Source organism: Hydra vulgaris, chromosome 06 (assembly GCF_038396675.1).
Source record: "Hydra vulgaris chromosome 06, alternate assembly HydraT2T_AEP".
Lineage (NCBI taxonomy): Eukaryota > Metazoa > Cnidaria > Hydrozoa > Anthoathecata > Hydridae > Hydra > Hydra vulgaris.
Window position 1 is genome coordinate 59,867,118 of NC_088925.1, and position 14,704 is coordinate 59,881,821.

General features: G+C 29.4%; 1 protein-coding gene across 1 annotated transcript; it reads right to left on the reverse strand.

The window, feature by feature from the left end:
• Positions 1–417: 417 nt before the first annotated feature.
• On the reverse strand, positions 418–2,542 carry LOC136081564 (uncharacterized). The gene is made up of 3 exons (XM_065798891.1): positions 2,438–2,542; positions 852–1,082; positions 418–792 (listed from the first exon to the last, which is right to left on the reverse strand). Exons 1-3 carry the CDS (start codon positions 2,540–2,542, stop codon positions 418–420), a joined length of 711 nt encoding a protein of 236 aa, XP_065654963.1.
• Between the last annotated feature and the right edge of the window lie 12,162 nt (positions 2,543–14,704).

The window sequence follows — 14,704 nt, forward strand, 5'->3', positions numbered from 1 at the left end:
ACTCCTTTCTCCAAAAAACTAATTTAGTAACTTCTAATTGCGTTTACAGGCTGTGGTTTGAACCTTTGAGAGATAGTAACAAAAAAATTGAAAATGGCCCCAATAAAAAAATTTTTTAGCACTTAAAAATTATTAACAATAACAAATAAGCTTAATAAACATCAAGTGAAATTTTGGGAGATTTGTTTCCCAGTGAGAAATAGAAAGTTAGATTATACTTTGGACATTGCCTCAAATTGTCACTACATTTGTGTGATAATGCTGTCAAACACACAGTTGCATTGAATGACAAAGTCTTGAACTGGTTTGATTAAAATGCCATAATCATCATCAGCCGTATCAAAATCATACGCTTGACTTGTCTCTTTCGTTTAATTGGGAAGTCTGTGTCAATGTCAATTTTTTTTTGCTGTTTGTTTAGCAGATTCTTTGATGTCTTTCACTCCTTTTTCTCTGAGATACTGGATGGCCGAGACAAGCCCATTCATTTTTTTTTGAGGTTATGTCAATAGAAATTTTTTTGGCTTGCATTGCATGATTTTCTCTGTCAATTAATGTAAGAATTTTAGTCCACAGGTTCAACAAACAAAGAAATTTAAGATTGAACAATTTGAGTTGGTCTTTTGCACCAGCAACAGTTTCATGGTTTAAAGTTGTTCTTGAATTCATGTCTTGTAAAACATTATAAACTTCAACAAGTTGATTGTTTAGGGAAGCAACTGCTTCTTTTTTTGATGACCATCTTGTTTCACAGTGACCCTTTAATGAAATTCTTTCACCAGGTTTTCCTATCTTGATGTAGAATTGGAAAAAAAAGTGAATATTTTTTAAATAGATCCAGACAATGTAACCATAAGAGGTGAGACTTCAGCAGCATGAACGCCAACCAAATTAAGCGTCATACATGCACATGGTACAAATGATGTTAGTCCATTGATATTAATGATTTGTGCTTGAACTCCTTTGTATTTTCCAGCCATATTTACTCCATTGTCATAGCCCTGGCCTCTGCAATCTGCAATATTTAATCCATCAGTTTTCAGTTTTCCTAGGATTTCTACTGCAATGCTATTTCCAACTTTCTTTTATTGAGCACATTTGATTTTTTATAATAATATATCTTATCACTTCACTCTGCTGTTCTTTATGAGAATCATCAGGTGCACAGTCAAAAAGCAAGGAATAATATTTTGCATTTATAATTTCTCCCACAAGTGTAATTATTTCATTTTGAATTTGTCATGAAAAATATGAGACTGCAGCTTTTTGGGCTTTTATTGTTGCAATATAGTCTGCCAATAGAGGATTGTAATGACTAGGGTGAAGATCTCATATTTTTGTTCCCCTATTGCATTATTACTGCCTCTTAGAGCTAAATTACTATTTGCACAGAATAATATGGCATCAACAATGATTTTTAAAATGTCCCTCCAATTGTTTGATTCTCGGTTTCTTGTTCTCTGAAGGTCATTGCCGAAAGTTTTGCCTTTTTTAAATTTTGTTCCATTTCCTTCCAAATTGCATAGCATTTTCTGTTCTCAGAACTATTCTCGTATTCAATTTTGGGATTAAGCTTTTTCCAGTTACTAAATCCTTTAAAAATATCAGACAACATATTAGCTTTAAATATTTAGTAGCTTTAAAATATTTGATACTGTTGTTGCCATTTTAGTTAAATGTGAATTATTTTTATAAACTACCTATAAATTTGTCGACACTTGTTTCTAAGCCACAATTTTTTTTATCATAACATCTAGAGATGACCAAGTTTCAGGTTCCTAAAAGACATTTTTATAAAATTCAAAAAGTTTTAACTGGCAAAATGTTAACGACGATTCAAGCCATTATTGCAAAGTTTTCAAATTAATAAAAAGCGTACGACCTATATAGTTTGTTTTTTTTAAAAACAGAATTACTTAAAAAGCCCAATATGAAAAGTTAAAATTCTGAAGTTTAAATGAGTATGTAACACAGGACTGTTAACGCTGCCAACTTTTCTATTTTTCAAGTAGATAAATTTGTTAAAAAAAAAATGTTTGCGTCAACTTGTTTCGACCTTCCTATCTCCCTTGTTATTAACTGTCAAAAAGGTTCAGAACTCCTCTTCCTTCTATTTTGGTGGTATAATTAATAAACAGACCTTAAGGAGACAGTGTCATAAAACCGTTTTGTTTTGAGCATCATAAAATGTTATAATTTAAAAGCTACATTGTAAAAGATTTTTGACAGCGAACATAGAAGCTATTATTTTATCTTATAATTCGGTGTTTGTTAATATATAGCAGTTATTTGTAACATTGAATTGATCATAATTACTATTACTTTTATTTAAAAAACCATTATTTACAATTTTTACAAAAGATTTACTTCTGGAAATAGATGTACCCATGACCATTTTTTATTTTTTTTTTGCTATGCTACATTTAAATTTTAGTACATGCAAATTAGGTACATTTTCTTCAGTTGCATCGTGTATTGATTGATTTTCGCTTTTACTATGCCTTGCTTTATTTGTTTTGTCTTTTTTTCCAACACTTTCCATTACTTATATTATGTAATAAAAGTGATTGGAGCGGATCTATCATGCAAAAACAAAAAATTTCAATAATATCTACGCAGGAAAAGAAGGTGAGGGGGGGGGAGGGGGTCCGCTCTTGCAAAATAATATGTGTGATAAAGAAAACAGCAACTATAGTAGGAAGCCAAATGCACCAAAAGTCACATTCAATAAACAAAAAGCAGTTTAAGAGTTGCAATCATGACATCTGGTATTTTATATAAAAAAACATATACTATAATCGTGATATAATTTTCATTTTAGCTGTTATGCAACGGAAAAAACAAAGCGTTCCTACAAAAATATAAAAATATTTACTGATACTGTATTATTATTAAAATGATTTTTAATCGTGTTAAAAATAAAAAATATTTTTATTTATGTATTTAAATATATATATATATATATATATATATATATATATATATATATATATATATATATATATATATATATATATATATTATATATAAATATATATGTATTTAAAAATATGCCTAAATTTTTCCTTTTGTAGATAATATATGGTGGCAATATATGCCCACTAGCAGAGCATGCATTATTGACAGTAATTTGCTCCCGGCCTGATCCACCAATGCTTTGCGACACTCGAGAAGCACCTCGTTTTGCTAATACAATCTGATCCTTTGGGTCAGTGATGAACCCTGATTCATCGGAATTGAATATTTGACTATTATTAACTCTTGCATTTTTAAATGTTTTTTTGAGTAAATCAAACCAAATTTTGATGGTCAGGATTTTCAGCACGGCTTCTTGAATTGCTTAAATGTTCAGTTTTTCTTGGCGTAATTTTGGGATTTCTTTGCAAGAAGGCATGCAACCAGTCTTTACTTGGTCGAGAATCTATAAATGGTGTATCAATACTGTTTGTTTTGAGGAAAGATCTTTTACTTCACCTCTAGTTAAACCCCATCCCCAATCAGCCATTAAAATAAGACATTTTGATAGCTTTTTTCTTGCTGTGAGGTCAAAACTGTTTTTCATCCTGGATGTGAGTCGACTGATAGTTCACCGTATACTCTTTTCGAAAGAGCTCTCCTGTCACACCTAAAATGTTTGGATGCCTGGTTTATTGACATTTCTTTATTCAAAACAGAACTGCAGACATCTATCATTTCCTGGCTATTTGAGTAGGATTTCCTTCCTCCCTGCTTCAACTTTTTGTATGTTCGAACCCTTCTAAAAAAAAAAAACTTTTATTTTCAAAAATAACATTTACAAAATTTATTTTTACATTAAAAAGTTGCTTTTAATTTTAGTCATAATTTTTTAACTAAATAGTATGAAACTTATGGCTGATTTAAATTTATTAGAGAGTTTTGCCATTTTTTACTAGTCAGGGAGGGCATTAAAACCTACTTGTTTTAAAATAAAAGTTTAATACTCTAAGTAAACAAATAAATAAAATTATTTGAAACAAGTATCTCAAATAAGTCTTACCTTTGCTAGTAAAACAAAAAAAAATTGTGTGCAAGGTAATTTTATTGGTATATGTTTAAAATGTCAAAACCTTGATTGGACGGCTCAATGTCTCAATGATTTTTACTAAAATAAATATGATATTTAAATTATTATTTTTATGTCTAAATATTACTTAAGTAGAATGTTTAACTTTAAAAAAGAACTTACTAAACTTAGATAGTACTTTACTTTCAAGAAAAATAAAAGCAAACAACTTGAACTTACTAAACTTAGATAGTACTTTACTTTCAAGAAAAATAAAAGCAAACTTAGACTTTTTAATTAAAAACTGAGGAGCACCGATATGGAAAAAGTTTTTCATAAACTTCGAACAAAATTAAAAACTGCCGTAAAAAACGTCGATATTGAAAACCAAATTAATCATGGTAAAGTTAGTCCAAGAAATATTTTAAACTACTCGCTTACGCAGTATGTAAATATATATCATGAAAAATTTAGTAAATTATTATTTACACAATAGCATAAAGGAATTTAGTATTAGCTTTGCTCAAAAAGATCATATTGCCCCTCTGATCTTTTTACCCCGCTTTTGCCCAGATATAATATTTTATATAAATATATATAATATAATGGCTGCGGCAAGAAGAAGACACAATTGTCTTCTCACCAAGCCCCTATTTATATTTATATATATAAATATATATATATAAATTATGTTAGTGTATTCTACAAACAGAGTGCTCAATGTTCTAAAAGAACAGAGCAATAATAAATTAGTAAAAACGCTTATCTAATTTTTGATATAATTATACACTTTTGATATATTTGATACACTTATCCAATTTTTTATATATATATTTATATATATTATATATATATATATATATATATATATATATATATATATATATATATATATATATATATATATATATATATATATATATATATAATAATATATATAATATAATATATATATTTATATATATAAATATAAATATTTTTTATTAATAATACGATTAAAAATCATTTTATTAATAAAACAGTTTAAGAAAATTTTTTATATTTTTGTAGCAACGCTATGTTTTTTCCGTTGCTATACAGCTAAAATAAAAATTATATCATACCCCTATAACATTTTTAGGTTACATTACGTATTGTAACGTAAACCAGATTCGTTACGTTACGTGCAAAATGTCCGTTATTTTTACGTAACCGAGACATAAGATTTTACGTAACGACACGTAACATTGTTACGTAACAATACGTGCAAAATGTCCGTTAATTTTACGTAAACGAGACATAAGATTTTACGTAACAATACTTAACATTGTAACGTAACGTTATGTGCAAAAATGTAATTTTTACGTAACCGAGATGTAACGTATAACGTATTAATACGTAACATTTAGACCTAATAAGGTGTGATTATGTTCACCTAACGCGACTTTCAATATGCGACATTTTGAATTATTGTATGCGATTGCATAATTTATTAATGGATTACATTTTCGTCACTGCTTACACTTATAGCCTGTTTTTTTCGTTAAAAAATATACTTAATAAACATCGTGGCGTTCAAAAACAATTATAAAACTATAACTATTTGCGAGCGTGGTTTGGTTTTTTAATCATTGGGCTCGTGGTTGTCAAGCAAGAACTTGTTTTCGTGACGGCACTTAGAAATAATTTCTGTTTTTTTATTTAATATTTTTTGCGTACCTTTGTATGATATTATGCAAAGTTTTTCATGAAGGCAAAGCAAGCATTTTTTTGTTACGTTGGTGTAGGCGGGGACTTGTTTAATTATTGACCAAGTTAATTTTGGTGTTATTTTTAAGTTTTCTTTTATCTGCCATATATACTTTGAAAGGGTGGTTGAATTTTTCATCTTCTTGTTTGTGAATGAGTTTTTGTGGTTAGCCTATCTTTTCTTCCATTCACCTTCTGCTAGGCCAATATATACTTGTTCTGGGGTGTTAGGGGGGGGGGGATACTACACATTTATAAATAACATTAAAGGCTCTACATTTTCCTATTTTAGGGCAGTTTTCTTTTTTTATGCAATTGCAGGGTGGGTATTCCTTTGGTCTTTCTGATCTAATTTTCTTGTTGTGGCTTTTTATTATACTTTCAATATTTTTGGTGCAGCTGTAACTTAATTTGATGGTGTTTTGATTGAAAAGTTTACTTAGGGGGCGGGATGTTGGAAAGTGTTTGTCGATTAAGTTCAGCTAGATATGTCCGACATTGGTAGAGACGCTTTTACTGTAAGGGGGTTAAACCATATTATATTTCTTTTTCTTGTCTTTTTCTTGCAAAAAAAAAGGAAACTGCCTTATAATAGGAAAATGTAGAGCCTCTAATGTTATTTATAAATGTATAGTATCCCCCCCCCCTAACACCCCAGAACAAGTATATATTGGCCTAGCAGAAGGTGAATGGAAGAGAAGATGGGCTAACCACAAACACTCATTCACAAACAAGAAGATGAAAAATTCAACCACCCTTTCAAAGTATATATGGCAGATAAAAGAAAACTTAAAAATAACACCAAAATTAACTTGGTCAATAATTAAACAAGTCCCCGCCTACACCAACGTAACAAAAAAATGCTTGCTTTGCCTTCATGAAAAACTTTGCATAATATCATACAAAGGTACGCAAAAAATATTAAATAAAAAAACAGAAATTATTTCTAAGTGCCGTCACGAAAACAAGTTCTTGCTTGACAACCACGAGCCCAATGATTAAAAAACCAAACCACGCTCGCAAATAGTTATAGTTTTATAATTGTTTTTGAACGCCACGATGTTTATTAAGTATATTTTTTAACGAAAAAAACAATGTATTTTTTACCTGATGATTGCTAAACGCATGAAACTTTTAGTAGTAAAATGTAGTTATTTTTATTTAATCTCGTCAAAAAATCAATTATATATATATATATATATATATATATATATATATATATATATATATATATATATATATATATATATATATATATATATATATATATATATATATATATATACGGACCCGTAACGTGAAATTTTTTAGAAAAAAGGCAGATTATAATAGTAAATATAAATTTTTCTTAATTTTACATATAAAAGTTGTTTAAAATAAAGAGAATTTGCAAATAAAGGGGGGTCGATCACCTGATTACCCTCGTCACTCCTCCTCATATATATTTCAAATTTCATATAAAATTTATTGATGACGTTCAGAAAAAAGCATTTAATTCAGAAGTTTGTTATAACGAAAAAAATAATTAACATTGTAATAATATAATCTGTGTACATTTTGCCTCTAATTAATGTCTTTAGTAAACGAAATATCATTGTAGCAAATATCACCAAAGGCGTTATTGTCAGAATTATCATTACCAATATATTCAGGTGCAATACTAGCCTTCTTTCGTGCCCGACTAGGTATGCCTATTAGTCTAGCTTCTGTCTAGTCTAGATTACTGCGCGTTTTGCATGCATTGGCATTCGTTTTAATTGATCCCCGAGCACCTCTGCCACCTTACGGACGTTAATGCGTTTTTGCGATCTTAGCTGCAGAGAATCTTTAAAATATATAAATAAAATCTACATCTTTAAAAGAATAGAATCGATAAAAAAAAAAAAAAAAACATTTATGCAATTATATAATTATTGAAATCGCATTAGCACAACAGTAAAACTTTTTTTGACAAAATAAATAAATTTAGCGGCAAAACACCTCGAAAAATGCCCCAAATTGTCCCCAAATTTGAGCTTTGAGCGCAAAGTAAATATCAATATTTTGTAAAAAAAAAATTTTTAATTTGATTATAATGGTCTAATTTCTTTTTTAAATTATTGTGTATTCTGGTTTTTTCGTATTTGTTGTTTAAAATAAAATAAAGTTTCGCAAAACTTAGTCAAAAAAATAAAACTTTATTGCGTATTTGCCCATGGTTACTTTTTTCCTAAATTTTTTCTTTAACTTAAACAACATTTATGAAAAAACCGGAATACATAACAATCTAAAAAAAATTTGGGTCATTATCACATAAGAAATTTTGTTTTCAGAAAATATTGAGATTTACTTTGCGCTCAAAGCCAAGTAATTTGGAAACAATTTAGCGCATTTTCCGGGGTTTTTTGCTGCTTGAACACAAGGTAAAAGTCAATATTTTTTAGAATTTTTTTTTTAATCGTATTTTATTCATATTTGCTCCATATTTGGTTTCTTGTGTATTTTCGTTTTAAAATAAAAATTTTTTTGAACACCCCTAATGTCTAGTTTAAAAGCCGAAAAATTCAAGCATAATTTTAACTATCATTGCTAATTGTATATGTGTAAATGTATTTCTAATTAGGAGTCGTTCATTAAGTACGTACGCTTTTATTTCAACCCTTCTTCTCCTCCCCCGCATTTTAATATACGCTTTTTTTTAGTACCCTCCACCTCAATAAAAGAACCTACGTTTTTAACGTACCTACCTTTTTTTTAGTTTAGTGTCTTCTTATATAATTTTGATATACGCTTTTTTTTAGTACCCTCCACCTCAATAAAAAAACCTACGCTTTTAACGTACCTACCTTTTTTTAGTTTAGCGTCTTTCTTTTATAATTGATATAATTGATTTCAGTATTTAACAAATTTGTTGAATTAACAATATTGTAAATGCACTGAATACATTTGTCCAGACCATTGTAATAAAAAAAGTATTTAAAAAAAAAATAACCCACAAGCAATCTAATTCCTTATATATATTATTTTACCTGTAACTTAGATGCAACTATTGCTACGAAAAATTAAAAATTAATCGGGAACAAATCTTAATTGCACCTTCTAACACCGCGTGCAATTCTGTCCGCTGTCTTTATGCTATCTTTCAAAATCAACTACTTCTATCTTTCACTCTAACATATCTTCGTTCTTCCTAAAATCACTTTACTCTTGGTCCGTAGAGCGAGTTATGACGCTCCTTTTGGAGCCGAACTTGTCTTTGCGGTCCTTGGTAATGTGGCCTCTATATGGCAATTAGCCGGAGGAGGATAAACCGCAGTACCAATTCTCGAATTTAACGCGTCACAAATTTAATATATTTTACTTTACATTACGTCTATCTTAATACTTGTTAGAGTGTAACCAATTAAGACATAATGTTACGTCAAAAAGATCCATTTATGTCACGTAGTTTAGTTACGTCTCGAATTTATATTTAGTAACGTTACGTTACGTCTTGTTTGGTTACACTTTTTAAAGTTAAAAAGAAAACCAATTGAGACGTAATGTTGCAAAATGAGAATTTTTTTTTTTCGTGACAAAGTAACCAATTGAGACGAAGCTATTAAATAAAACAATAAAAATAAAATAAAAGATGATTTTTAGCAATATGGCAATATAAAATAAACATTTACTGCATTATCAAGTTTATTTACTTAATATTTAATTTAAAGTTAGAGAATGTTTTTTTGCATGATAGATCCGCTCCAATCATTTTGATTAAATAATATTAGACTAATATTTGTTTTACCATTTACCATTACTTTAACCTTTTTACGATTACTAATAATTAAATTATTAGTAATGGAAAGTGTTGGAAAAAAAGACAAAACAAATAAAGCAAGACATAGTAAAAGCCAAAATCAATCAACACACGATGCAACTGAAGAAAATGTACCTAATTTGCATGTACTAAAATTTGAAGGTAGCACAGCAAAAAAAAAAAAAAAAATGGTCATGTGTACATCTAGTTCCTGAAGTAAATCTTTTGTAAAAATTGTAAATAATAGTTTTTTAAATAAAAATAATAGTAGGGGAGAACGGGGTGAGTTGGGACATGGGGTGAGATGGGACTTGGCAATATCTCAATGAAAAATTTAATAAAGCAAAAGTTTTTTATATATAAGTTTGCAATAGCTTCTTCATATTATTGTGTTTTTTAAGTTTCAGAAGTATTTTTTTTTCGGATATTTGCGAATATGTGAAAATCTAACAACTTTCCTGGATTTTGAAGACATCATTAATAATAAATATTTATGTGTTGTTTGCATATATTTTTATGTTTATGGTTTTTAATTATTTACTATTGTTTTATTTAACTACTGAGGAAAAATGATTATCATATGGCTACGAGAACTATATAAAATAAAGGTTTTCTCACACCTACTAGTGATGGGGTGACTTGGGACAGGAGAATTGGGGTGAAATGGGACACTGTTCAATTTTATCATTTTTTTAATTTACGGTACTTTAACTTTTATAATCAATATTTTTGTAAAAAAGCAAGTGAACAGAAAATTATGTTTATGTTTATGATAAGATTTCAATGTTTACTTTATAGTAAAGTGTTTTTTATAATAGAAAATAATAATAGTTATATTGGATTTCTTTGTTGCTTTGTCCTGAAGACATCTTTCACAGTAAGTATTGTTTTAATGCCAATCATTTTTGTATTTTAAATTCAGTTAAAATAAAGTTGTTCACTATTAGCCTTAATAAATTTAATCACATTATAAGTTTTATAGGGTTGTGATACTATTTTATTTTTATTAAAATAAATTTAAAATTTATAGCCTAATCTGGATTTTCGTTAATGCAATTAAAAAGGGCATAATTTTTTTTAATAATGGAGTGAGTAATATGAGTAATAATTTTGCAGATGCCAAGAAAGTACAAACGAGTGACAAGTAAAACCTCATGCTCATACAATAAAAGCTGCTGTGATGGCTGTTGAATCTGGCAGTTTATCACTACGAGCAGCTGCACAAGAGTATACAATTTCAAAATCAAGTTTACAGCGGAAAATAAAGATTAATAAAGAAACTTCTTACAGTAACTTATACTTTGATGAACAACATAAATATATTTTTAATAAGACACAAGAAGAGCAACTTTCAATACATCTTTGTCAAGCATCTAATATGCATTATGGACTTGATGTTAGAGAAACAAAGCAACTTGCATATCAATATGCAATTTAAAATGACATTAAAAAACCAGAAAACTGGAAAAAGAGTGAAACAGCTGGAACTGAATGGTTTTATTTATTCTTAATTCGTACAAAATTATCTATTCGTACGCCAGAAGCTACCAACCTCAGTCGAACAACTAGTTTCAATCGCACAAATATAGATACTTTCTTCAAAAACATTGACAGTGTGCAGAAGCGCTATAACTTTTCTGCTGATTGCATTTACAATATTGATGAAACAGGTCTGACAACTGTTCATAAGCCAGTGAAAGTGATTGCTGGTAAAGGAGTAAAGCAAGTAAGACAGGTAACTTCTGCTGAAAGGGGAACCCTAGTTACAATAGTGGGTTGCATTAATGTCCTTGAAAATTTTATTCCACCGTTTTTGATATTTCCTCGTGTCCACTTTCGTAGCCATATGCTTAAAGGTGCACCAACAGGTACAAAAGGTGATGCTAGTCCTAGTGGATGGATAAATACATAAATTTTTTTGAAATGGTTTGATCATTTTGTGGAGTATGGACATCCTAGCAAGGATCAACTATTACTTTTATTAATGGACAACCACAAAACTCATATATCGATTAAACTGATGGATAAAGCTAAGGAAAGCAATGTTGTGCTCTTGAAATTGTCACCCCATTGCAGCCACAAACTCCAACCACTTGATAGATCAGTATTTGGGCCAATAAAGAAATTTTACAATTCAGCATGTGATTCATGGTTAAAGGCACATCCAAATACTCCTATGACGATATATGACATTTCTGAAAATTTAGGAATAGCTTATACGAGAGCCTTTACTTCCCAAAACATTCAAAATGGTTTTAAAGCAGCTGGTATTTTCCCATACGATCCATATGTTTTCAGTCAACTTTTTATGCTCTTATGTATCTGATCGACCAATTCAAGCAAATGACAATTTCGACAAACAAACAATCCCCACATCACTGTGTATTGTATCTGAAGTTATTAACGAAAAAAAACAGGAAATCAGCACTTCTGCCTACCATTGGACAGCAGAAGATATAAGGCCATTTCCAAAAGCGGGTGAAAGGGTGGCAAAGAGAAAAACCAAGCCCTTGAACTTAATTTGATGGTTAAATAATGGGTTTTGCAATAATTTAAGATGACTATTCATTGGACTATAGTTTTAAACCGATTTGTATGGTTTTTGTGGAAAATTTAAAGCGCAGCACGCAAGCAAATTTTTTTGTCCCATCTCACCCCGTTCTCCCCTAACTATGATCAATTCAATGTTACAAATAACTGCTATATATTAACAAACACCGAATTATAAGATAAAATAATAGCTGCTATGTTCGCTGTCAAAAAACTTTTACAATGTAATTTTTAAATTTCAACATTTTATGATGCTTAAAACAATACGGTTTTATAACACTGTCTCCTGAAGGGCTGTTCATTAATTGCGCCACCAAAATAGAAGGAAGAGGAGTTCTGAACCTTTTTTGACAGTTAATAACAAGGGAGATAGGGAAGGTCAAAACAAGTTGGCGCAAACATTTTTTTGTAAACAAATTCATCTACTTAAAAAAAAGAAAATTTGACAGCATTAACAGTCCTGTGTTACATACTCGTTTAAACTTCAGAATTTTAATTTTTTGTATTGGGCTTTTTAAGTAATACTGTTTTTTAAAAAACCAAACTATATTTAGGCCGTACGCTTTTTATTAATTTGAAAACTTTGCGATAATGGCTTAAATCATAGTTAACATTTTGCCAGTTAAAACTTTTTGAATTTTATAAAAATGTCTTTTAGGAACCTGAAACTTGGTCATCTCTAGATGTTATGGTTAAAAAATTGTGGCTTAGAAATAAGTGTCGACAAATTTATAGGTAGTTTTTAAAAATATTTCACATTTAACTAAAATGGCAACAACAGTATCAAATGTTTTAAAGCTATTAAATACCTAAAGCTAATATGTTGTCTGATATTTCTAAAGGATTTAGTAACTGGAAAAAGCTGAATCCCAAAATTGAACATGAGAATAGTTCTGAGAACAGAAAATGCTTTGCAATTTGGAAGGAAATGTAATAAAATTTAAAAAAAGGCAAAGCTTTCGGCAATGACCTTCAGAGAACAAGAAACCGAGAAGCAAACAATTGGAGGGACATTTTAAAAATCATTGTTGATGCCATATTATTCTGTGCAAATAATAATTTAGCTCTAAGAGGCAGCAATGATGCAATAGGGGAACAAAAAAGTGAGGTCTTTACCCAAGAGTTGATTAGTCATTACAATCCTCTATTGGCAGACTATATTGCAACAATAAAAGCCCAAAAAGCTGCAGTCTCATATTTTTCATGACAAATTCAAAATGAAATAATTACACTTGTGGGAGAAATTATAAATGCAAAATATTATTCCTTGATTTTTGACTGTGCACCAGATTTTTCTCATAAAGAACAGCTGAGTAAAGTGATAATATATATTATTATAAAAAATCAAATGTGCTCAATAAAAGAAAGTTGAAAATAGCATTGCAGTAGAAATTCTAGGAAAAATGAAAATTGATAGATTATTGCAGATTGCAGAGGCCAGGGCTATGACAATGGAGCAAATATGGCTGGAAAATACAAAGGAGTTCAAGCACAAATCATTAATATCAATGGACTAACATCATTTGTACCATGTGCATGTCTGACTCTTAATGTGGTTGGCGTTCATGCTGCTGAATTCTCACCATGAAACTGTTGCTAGTGCAAAAGACCTACTCAAATTGTTCAATCTTAAATTTCTTTGTTTGTTGAACTTGTGGACTAAAATTCTTACATTAATTGACAGAGAAAATCATGCAATGCAAGCCAAAAAAAGTTCAATTGACATAACCTCAAAAAATCCAGTATCTTAGAGAAAGTGGAGTGAAAGACATCAAAGAATCTGCCAAACAAACAGCATAAAAAAATTGATATTGACACAGACTTTCCAATTAAACGAAAGAGAAAAGTCAAGCGTATGATTTTTGATGCGGCTGATGATGATGGCATTTTAATCAAACCAGAACAAAACTTTGTCATTTAATGCAACTGTGTGTTTGAAAGCATTATCACACAAATACAATGGCAATTTGAGGCATCTCCAAAGTATAATCTAACTTTCTATTTCTCACTGGGAAACAAATCTCCCAAAATTTCACTTGATGTTTATTAAGCTTATTTGTTATTGTTAATAATTTTTAAGTGCTAAAAAATTTTTTTATTGGGGCCATTTTCAATTTTTTTGTTACTATCTCTCAAAGGTTTAAACCACAGCCTGTAAACGCGATTAGAAGTTACTAAACTAGTTTCTCAAAATTAAATAGATATCTATAGGTAGTTTGTTAGGTATTGCCCCCTTCTTAACTTTTATATTTTTTTTCAATTTCTAATTTAGTTTACAAAGGTCAGTCCTTTTGAAAAACACGACTTTTCAATCCTGCTCAAAAATGTTATTTGTTATACTGAGCAGTTTATGATTTAAAAATAAGAACTCTGTCATTGATATTTCTGAGATGGAGAACTGGAACTGAACTCTTAAACGAAGGTTTTTTAAACAATATAAAAGTGTGAGATTTGATAATATTAGTAGTAATCAAATTACAAAATCAATAAAATATTTAACAATCTCTCTTTTAAACTTTTTCTCTTTTACATTTTTTCTATTTATTTGATACGAGAATGTGAATAGTTTTGCTTTAGACAAATTAAAATTTAAACTACGCGTGCTCACGTGATTTTTTTTTTCC

What these genes read in the sequence shown, in the direction of transcription:
- LOC136081564 (XM_065798891.1), bottom strand. Translation starts at nt 2,542, where the DNA reads ATGGAAAGTGTTGGAAAAAAAGACAAAACAAATAAAGCAAGGCATAGT. An exon ending in AAAATGTACCTAATTTGCAT is followed by an intron (nt 1,083 to 2,437) that starts GTACTAAAATTT and finishes GCTCAATAAAAG; the next exon opens with AAAGTTGGAAATAGCATTGC. An exon ending in CTGAAGTCTCACCTCTTATG is followed by an intron (nt 793 to 851) that starts GTTACATTGTCT and finishes TTCTACATCAAG; the next exon opens with ATAGGAAAACCTGGTGAAAG.